The sequence below is a fragment of the Primulina eburnea genome, chromosome 12 (genome assembly GCF_022965805.1).
Source record: "Primulina eburnea isolate SZY01 chromosome 12, ASM2296580v1, whole genome shotgun sequence".
NCBI classification, from domain to species: domain Eukaryota; kingdom Viridiplantae; phylum Streptophyta; class Magnoliopsida; order Lamiales; family Gesneriaceae; genus Primulina; species Primulina eburnea.
Window position 1 is genome coordinate 28,620,575 of NC_133112.1, and position 10,289 is coordinate 28,630,863.

Below are 10,289 nucleotides of genomic sequence, written 5' to 3' on the forward strand. Positions count from 1 at the left end.
ACATAATACTGCTCGAGCGCAGAATTTTCTGCCCAAACGCTGAACTTTTAGTGCACCGACGCTCGGGCGGTGAGATCTTACCGCTCGGGCGCCAAACATTCTGCCTCTGTGCACAATTTCATCAAATATTGCTCCAGAAACGTCTCTTCCCTTCATAATATGAAAATGTGATAAATATAAAAATTGTAGCCCTATGTCTTGGCTTGGATCTACAATTGGTTGCATCACATTTGGAGGCCTAAATAAAAAGTTATACTCAATCTACAAAAATGTGTCATTGTATGAATGAAGATACGCACGATATACTTCGGGACGCTTTTTATGTTGTTCATTACTGGACGTGAATGAGTGTGTTAGATGTCACATATCAGCTGAATTAAGTACTTTTTTGAAACAATAAAATTAAGTACTTAGAGTTATATATGTGAACTTGAATCATCATTCTCCTTGAGTTTAGCTTTTGATGTAGAGTTAAACTCAAGTCTCAGTTTTAACAATCTTACATTCCTTATATTATATTTTTTAAAGAAACTATATTTTATATTATAAGCGACATAAAAATGTAATTATGCACAAGATTGCAAGACACCTAATAACGATGTTGCCTTCATTCAAATTTTTTTTCTCACAATATATAGTTTATTTTTTAATATATAACTCCAATAAAAGCATTATTTTTCCATTCAAAATTTTTTTTTTGCTTCAGAAGATATTCAATATATTTCTATCTTAACCTATATATAATATTTAAACATTTTTTAAATAATTTATTATATTATTGGACGTATACATACAACGAAAATTTTATTTGTCAAGGCAAATCCTAACATACAATTTATTTTTTCAAAAAAATGTTTCAAATAAATAAACCCGTGAACATTTTCAGAATACAAATTATAAAAGGTTCGCATCTTGTACTAAGTAAAAATTACACCAATTTTAAAAGCCAATTCTTGTTCATATCTTACTACTTATCACTTTATAAAAAACTATTGTTTGTCATTTTATAAAAAATTATAATTAGTGACAATGATATAACTCAAATTTTTTAATTCTTACAGTAATTCAAATATCATATTTTGAACTTCATCGCCGACAAGTAGAATTATCATTCTCCAACACACATGAATATGTTTACAGCTAAGATTTGTGAGTTTCTTTGGCCAATTTATCAATTTGTTCGATTATTTCGTACAAAATTTTTAATCATAAAATTTTTATACAACGACAATATTGAATATAAAAAAAATTACTCAAATGGATTGGTCACGTTCGCAAGCCGGCGTGACTCAGTTTTTACCCCTAAAATATCGGTTGGGGCAAGTGAGCAACCAACCCACGTATTCTGGTGTCGGCCATATTGCGATGGTTAGCATTTAATTCAAATAAAAATAGTGAGGTTTAGGGCCCGAGGGCATCCCCACCCTGCCGACAAATTGCGACGAGTCAAATATCTAGAAGCAACCTTATCTTCCCAACGTGTACTTAGCTCCCCTCGTCGGGTGTAATCAGGATTTGGAGGAGAAAAGTCGAAATAATATTTTTAGACAAAATTAGTGATTTATTGCCAAAAGTGATATCTATAAAATGAAACTTATATATATCATTATTTTTTTTTTATTTTAATGTCTTAATTTAAGTTAGGAACTAAGAAATTTGAATTAATTAAAGCTAACCAATGTACAAAACACCATTTTCTTGGAAATAGATTAACGATACAAGATGACAAGTGAAAATTTAAATTTACAGATAAAATTTTAGGAGTGAAGTTAAAATCCGGGATTGTATATATCACTGTTATATTTAAGAGTGGTTATCAGAATCGAGGCGATCAAAGTCGAACTCTGTAAAAATGACAACATGATAAAATTCGAGGCCAAAATTTGAATTTTTTGAAATATATATTTTTGGTTTAAAGCAAAATGTGGATCGTTCTGTTTGTCAAATTCATCGTTGTTGTAACTATGTAAGTTAAAAAGGAGAATCATTTATGAAAATATAAAGAAGATGAAAAAACAAAGGATATTATATATATTTTAGAATATTTTTATTACCCTATGTCTGAGTTTTGGTGATTGACAAAATAACATCGAGCTGTTTCAGGTTCAACCATTCTTTAATTATATTTTTCAGTGTTTCAAATCTTTTGATCAGTTCAAACTGTTCAGAAAAGTGCATTAGAAGACCAAGTCATTTTGGCAAGAAGTCAAGCAGCAGAATGTTTGAACTCTAGCTGCAAAATATCATATGTCAAACTGACTGGTAGTACACGTGTTCAAGCCGTTGGAGATCCAACCACACTGTCACTGGTAAAAAATGAGTTATTTCAAATAGGATACTGAAAGTCAATTCGTTAAGCATATGCCATATTTAGAATGATTACATAAGTATCATACCAACTCTCGAATGACACAAAGTTACCTATTTGAGACATGGTATGTCAGCTTTATGAAAAGCAATAGCTTATGTGAGGCCCGGGGCCGAAGAGGGTGGGGGGTGATCGTCGGTGCCATCAGTTGCACGGACAATGAGCGGCTTCTGACAGGCTTCTAGGTGGAGGGAACATGAATGAACCGACCCACACGGGAATGAGAGGGATTTCGAGACTGTTCAATGTAATGGACTGTACAGTTGAAGAGGCTTAAAAGATTTGATTGGTACTACTCATATCACGAATGTGCATCTTCTTTTCGGTAGCTCATCACATAAGAACTTCAAAGTTAAGCGTGTTTGACTTGGGGCGATTTTGGGATGGGTGACCTCCTGGGAAGCTTTCCCAGGGTGCGTGTGAGTAAGGACATAAGCACGCTGGAAAGACTAGTCTTGGTACAGTGAGGACAGTCGTCGAATCTGGGACGTTACAAGTGGTATCAAAGCCGACCTCTCTTAGTACGGTGTGGTTCGGGGACGAACCAAGCGGAAGCTGGTGGGCATGTGAGGCCCGGGGCCGAAGAGGGCTGTGGGTGATCGTCGGTACCATCAGTTGCATGTACAATGAGCGGTTCCTGGCAGGCTTCTAGGTGGAGGGAACATGAATGAACCGACCCACACGGGAATGAGAGGAATTTCGAGACTGTTCAATGTAATGGACTGTACAGTTGAAGAGGCTTAAAAGATTTGATTGGTACTACTCATATCACGAAGGTACATCTTCTTTTCGGTAGCTCATCACATAAGAACTTCAAAGTGAAGCGTGCTTGACCTGGGGCAATTTTGGGATGGGTGACCTCCTAGGAAGTTTTCCCAGGGTACGTGTGAGTGACCATAAGCACGCTGGAAAGACTAGTGTTAGTACAGTGAGGACAGTCGTCGAATCTGGGACGTTACAGCTTAAAATCTCAAAAGCACAATGATCATTAAATGAGCATTTAATGATACGTATGGCGACTAAAATTTATATGTTTATTTTATCAGGTGATAGAACAAATGATCATTGAAAAAAAAATCCGACAATTGGATTTTTTCAATTATAAATATGTAGAATTGTTGAAGAAGGGATGACGTAGGATTTTTATCTCTTTGACATCTACAAATATATTTGTTTTATTTCACACTAGAAAAATGAATTTTTGTAGCACGTCATCAACATCGTATATTAAAAGCACGCTACGAATATTACTTTTAACGGCGTGCACCCATATGTGCGCTGTTAATATTGTTACACTTGAGAGAAATAACGGCGTGCATTAAAAGCGCGCTGCGGATAGTAACCGCAGTATGCATTTATGTGTGCTGTTAATAAATGTATAAACGACATCGTGCAGTTATATGTGAGCTGTTAATAACCTATTCAATTTTCGCAGCGCACAATAAAGGCACACCGTTAATAGTATTATTAACAGCGTATATATTTATGTGCGCTGTTAAAAGTAAATCATTTTTAAAAAAACGTGTCTAGACATTAACGGCGTACATTAATTGCACGCCGTCAATAGTATTATTCACGGCATGCATATTAGCACGATGCGGAAATTCGGCGCAATTTTAAAATTAGCGACGGTTTTGGTTAAACCGTCGCTAATTTAAAAGTTGCGACGATTTATAATAAAATTTAAATCGGCGACGATTGTATAAAAAAAAAGCGACGGTTGTTTATAAAAAAAAGCGACGGTTCGTAAACAACCGTCGCTAATAATCGTACCGCTAATTTAAAACATCAATGGTTCAATAAAAAACTATCACTATTAGCGATGGTTCTATTTCAATCGTCGCTAATAGCGACAGTGTAAATAAAAAACCGTTGCGAATAGCGACAGTTAAAACTAAAACTCGTCGCAAATTTTCTATAAATATCTGCATTTTTGATCCAATTTCCTCCACACCACTTCACAACACTTAAAATTTTTCTCTCTTAGGCTATTTTAGTTTCGATTTAAGGTACATTTTTTTGTTTCAAATTTTGGTTAATTTTTTAAGTGTCAGTTAAGATAATGAGTATTGTTATCACAGTCAGATTGTAAGTTTTTTAAAAAAATTATTAAATTATAAAAGTAATTTTTTTTTATTTTAACGAAAAAATTAGGGACAGATTTTTAACTGTAGCGAAATGAACCGTCGCTAAATTTAAAGACCGTCGCTAAATTAGCGACAGATTTTAAAATGTCGCTAAATTAGTGATGGCGGCGACAGTTTTTTACCGTCGCTGACAAAACTGTCATTAATGTTAGATATTTTATGAATATTAACGGCGTACACTAGACGCTGCAGATAATTGTATTAACGACGTACATATGCACGCTACGGATAATAGTATTAACAACATGCACATGTATGCTTGCGAATAATCTTGAACTTTCAACAGCTTGCAGTTGTGCAGCGTGCAATGTGCGCTGCGAAAAGAGAATTTGCGTGCTGCGAAAAGCTGTTTTTGTTATAGTGTCATTTCCCACTTTACATTCTTGCAAATCATATTTCAAACCGTTTCTCGTTAAACTGTCGAATATAGTTCATTGCTAGTCAAGCCGAACTGTTCTGCACTTACTCACTTTTTAGTGGTACAGCTAATCTAGTTGCCCGATAATATTTCTTAACACCCTAAAAACTGTTAAGATTTTAGAAAATTTTATAGGATCGGAGTTTGTTATCTCTAAACTCTAATTCGATCCCAAATAATATGTCCAAGGGTTTATGAACACGAGCAATTTAATTTGTCTCCTATACTTTTTAATGTATCACCATGCATGAAAAAATCATTTTCTCTATCAATGTTCCAAAATTTATTGTATTTATTTTCTTTTTGTAAAAAAAAAAATCCATTTACAAAAATATAGATTAAATTTTTTGTCATATAATTTTAAAAAAATAATTTCAAATAAAACACCTCAAACTTTCATCAAAACCATGGTAGAGTAGATGCTACCTGTGGGGGCAGTGCCCTCACAGAATCTCAGCCATTGATTTTACATGGTGATTAAATCTGGGCCTTTGATCACTTCATGGGGTGTATGTGTGTTTAAGTCTGGGCCTTTGATCACCTCATGGGGGCAGTGCCTCACAAGGTAGGGTGAAATAAACCCAAAACGATACCGAAATAATCTCAATACTGAAACCAAAATAATGTCCGAGCGGTTTGATTCTAGATCTAATTTTTGGTGGAATAAAAAATATCGACTTTAGAATCATGATAATGTATAGATGTATACATGAACAACCAATTTCAAAATCAATTATTAAAGTTTTATAAATTTATAAATTTTAAAAAGATATTAATGAAATATTGGAGAAGTAGAAGTTTTCTACCAAATCTTCAAAAACAAAGAGATTGAACAATTTACACGATTTGCTTTGCTCATTGGTTAACCGTCAGTCACTTCTATATATATAAGAAATATTTATCAGTGTTAATGTATTCACCTACCGTATTAAATATTTAAAAACAATTAAGAAATAAATATGTAATTAAATGTGAAGTTTTTTCATTTTTTAAAAAATTAAAATTTGAATTTGATGTCCCTTGAAAATATAAACTATGTTAGAATATATTTATTATCATAAGTTTTTGAGATTGCAAAATAACATAATCGAGTTGTTTAAGGTTCAACTGCTAGTCTATTTTATTTTCGGGTTTTCAGACGGCTGAACCAGTTCAAGTCGTTTAGACAAAAGCATCAGAAGATCAAATCGTTTTGGCAAGAAGTCAAGCCATATAATGTCTGAACTCCAGCTGCAAGCTATCGTATGTCAAACTGATCGAGAGTAGAAGATTCAACAGCACGACCACTGGTCAGAAATAAGTTATTTCAAATAGGATAATGAAAGTCAAGTCGTTCAACATCTGCCCTATTTAAAATGATTAAACAATATCCTACCAACTTTCGAATGACAAAAAATTACTTATTTTGAACACGGTGTGTTAGTTTTCTAGAAAAAAGAGCTTAAAATCGCAAAAGTACAAACAAAATTAAATGAGCATTAATGATATGTATGTCGATTTAAAGTTGCAAGTCCATTCTATCAGGTGATAGTATGATCGTTGAAAAGTAAATCCGACCGTCGGTGCTTTTGAACTATAAATATGCAGAATTTTGAAGAGAAAACAATTATCAATCATTTACAAGAACTGAAAAATTCTCAAGCCTGCATATCTCAAGATTTTCGGGCACACAATGTTAAGAAAATATTATTCCCAAGAATTTTGGTGTATGACAAAAACAAATCAGATTGAAATCAACTGCAGTTCGTATATGAGATATGCATCAGTTCAACCGCTCGGCTCATCCACTGGTATATCTTCCTGACCGGCTAAAGCTCCAAGAAGTCTCAACCACTTACTTCAGACCGTTAGAAGATTCAGCTTGGAATTTAATGATTATCAGAACCGGATCATTAAAGAGAACTATTTATTGCTCAAAGACATTCTCTGACCGGATTAATACAATTCAAAGTATTACACAGCCTTGGAGTCAATGTATACATTATTTAGCTCCATTAATGATATGCATTTATATCCTTATCACAGAAAAGGAAGACCAAGTATAGACTTCGTGTTATGATCAAAGAAGACAATTACCATAAAAAGAACTCTTCAGTTAAAAGCGATTCAGAACCCTGCTGAGCAAAAAGAACATTAAATGCTCTTACGAAAGATCATTTAATGCTCTTAAATTCAACAACAACACATTTGTTCAGTGGATGAGGTTAACGTTGATGCATCCTTTCCGACCTTTAAGAAGATCGTTTATATATTAACAGAGGAATGTGCTAGCTGGCTGTTCTCTTGATCTACTAGCTGAAAAATCTCGTTGCTAGCATACACAAAAAGATCTCAGAGCACTACCACAAGCTTACATACTTCATCGCTCTCTCAGCACGCTTAAAACAACATTACACTCGATCTTCTCAGGATCAATTTCGTGCTACTCAAAACAAACCGATTGTTCACATCAGTAACCTGTTGGTTATTTGATTTAATTTCAGTTTCTGGTGAACTAAGTGTTCTTAAAATCCAGAAGTGTAAAGTGATCACTAAGAGTTCCAAAACAGGCAGTGTGATAAGTCCTGATTGGAGTGGGCTGTTGCAAAATGTTTGTAGAACCAAAGTCTTTTAGTGGAAACCTTCCCGAGGAGAAGAAGGGGTGACGTAGGAGTATTCATTCTCCGAACATCCATAAAAACCATTGTGTCACTTTACTTAACTCTAGCATTCTCTTTGTTTCTAATTGTTGAATAAGCCTGTTAACGTGTTCAAGCTTTTATTGGAAATTGTGAACCGTCTTCCGTACTAAATAGTGGTTCACATTTCCAACCATTTGAGAAAAATTGTTTCAACCGTCTAAAAAACGGTTGAAACCAACATTTTATACGAGAAAATTTGAAAGAGTTTATTCACCCCCTCTCTAAACTCTTTCTCGATCCTAACAATTGGTATAAGAGCAGGGTTTTCTCAAACACTGATATTCCCTTTGAACACGTATGGCTTTTTTCAATAAAATCCCGATGTTTTCTAAAGAAGATTATGATGATTGGAAAATTCGTATGCAGGCACATCTAGCAGCCCAAGATGATGATATGTGGTATATGATCACTGATGGGCCGATGAAAATCTTAAATGTTAATACAGCTACAGCTACAATCAAAGGTGCTCCTCAAATGATAGAAAAGAACATGTCTGAATGGACAGCTGAAGACAAAATGAAGGCAAATTTGGATAACGTTGCGAAAGACATCCTCTACAAGACTCTGGACAAAAATATGTTTGCCAAAATCAAAACTTGCACTAATGCTAAGGAAATATGGGAAAATCTCACTCAATTATGCGAAGGCAACTATCAGACAAAAGAAAACAAGTTAACTGCCGCCATTCAGAAGTTTGAAAATGACAAAATAAAGCCAGGAGAAACTCTGACAGAATTTGATGAACGGTTCATCGGTATTATTATTGAACTCATTTCATTAGGAAAATATTATTCTAACCGTGAAATTTCCTTAAAGGTTATGCGAGCTCTTCCCAAAGAATGAGACGTAAAGACTATAGCAATGCGAGAATCCAAAGATCTAAACAAGCCGGAACATCATGACCTCTTCGCCGACCTTAAAGCGTATGAGTTCGAGCTTGGGATACGAACTAAAAAAGAACCATCCACCTCTCTACAAACAAAGGCATTGGCAGCTACCACAGTGACTCTTCCGGTCTAAGAGTCCACAAGTAAGAAATCAGCCGAGCAATTAAGCAATGAAGCCATGTCTTTATTCGTTAAAAAATTCAGTAAATTCATTCGTAAGAATCAATCACAGATGAATAAACCTCACTTCAACAAGGACCATACTGATGATGGTCAAGCTTGTTTTAACTGTGGAAAAAAAGGACACTTTATTGGAGAATGCAACAGGCCAATAAAAGATGAAAAGAAATCAATTGGCAGAAGACGAGTTAAAGACAACAAAAGATTCATCAAAAAGAAGAGTCATAGAGTCTTAGTTGCAGAAGAAGATAAAGGAAAATGGGCTGAATTAGAATCTGAAAAATCTACTTCTGAAGAATCTTCAGGTGAAAGCGAAGATGAGAAAGTAAAGTGTCTCATGGCCAAAGAAGATCAAGAATCTACTGATGAAATGGTATTTGACTTTAACTCTGATGAATTCACACGAGAAGATCTTGTCATCGCACTTCACGACATGGTAGATGAGTTAAGAGGCTAGCACAGCAGTTCAATGAAGTCAAAACAGAAAAACAAAACTTAGAAAACAAGTTAACTCGCTCTAGCTGTTCGCAGCAAAAAGAGGTTAACGGTTTGAGAGTAAAGTTAAGTATACTAACGGCTGAGAACGATGACCTGCGAAGATTGTTCCATGCTACTTTGAAAGAAAACAAACGGTTGATAAATATAGTCAACACTTGGAACAAGTCCTCTGTTTCTCTTAACAAGATGCATGAAATGCAGAAACCAGCCGGAGACAGAACCAGAATAGGTTATAGCATTAATGAATGCAGTACTTCTGAAGCATCAACTCAACCGCTACTAGAGAAAGACAGTTTAAAACTAATTAAATTTGTCAGATCTAGTGTGGTATATGAACATGATAAGACTGAAGATCAAAGCACTCAGAATACAAATCTTGAAAATAACATAAGGCGACATGGATTAGGATATGTCGAAATTGAGAATGCTAAAACCAACAGATCATGGCTCAGACACAGGCCAAATACAACCGCTCACAACGGTTTAGATTGGGCCAGCAGAAAGTCAGGGTCAACTGGAAATCATTCAAAAACTAGACCTAACCATTACCACAACAGCCGACCTGTTCAAAAGAGGTATCGATTGAGTGACAATGACAGACGGTCGAAACGACATACTGGAAAAAAAAGGCACTGCATACACCACTTGATTATGCACACAACTGCACCTACTTTAGGACACATCATGAAAAATCCTTCAGGATAATTCAAGTATGGATCCCTAAAGGACTGATAAACTCAGGACCCAAATAGAAAAAGGTACCAATCTTTCATTTCAATAATGACAGGCAACAAATAAAAAAGAGCTGGAAAAATCCATCTGGTTCTTGGATAGTGGCTGCTCTAGACACATGACTGGAAACAAAGATCTCTTATCAGAAACAATCAACTACAAAGGTCCAACAATCACCTTTGGTGATAATTCTAAAGGTAGAGCTGTGGGTAAAGGTAAGATTATCCACGACAAAGTTATCATTAAGGATGTGCTTCTTGTAGAAAATCTGTGTTATAACTTGATAAACATAAGCCAAATATGTGACAAGGGTTACACCGTTGAGTTTCAAAAACTCTTATGCATTGTTAAAACCTCAGCTGGTAATATCACGTTAAC

The 10,289-nt window shown here is 34.9% G+C and overlaps 1 protein-coding gene across 1 annotated transcript; it reads left to right on the forward strand.

Annotated features, from left to right (window-relative positions):
- The first annotated feature begins 8,016 nt into the window (after positions 1–8,016).
- On the forward strand, positions 8,017–8,457 carry LOC140806749 (uncharacterized). The gene has a single exon (XM_073163289.1). The coding sequence runs from the start codon at positions 8,017–8,019 to the stop codon at positions 8,455–8,457; it is 441 nt and encodes a 146-aa protein (XP_073019390.1).
- Positions 8,458–10,289: the final 1,832 nt, after the last annotated feature.

Bases quoted from the DNA above. Each gene is read 5' to 3' on its own strand.
- LOC140806749 (XM_073163289.1), top strand. From the start codon at position 8,017: ATGATCACTGATGGGCCGATGAAAATCTTAAATGTTAATACAGCTACA.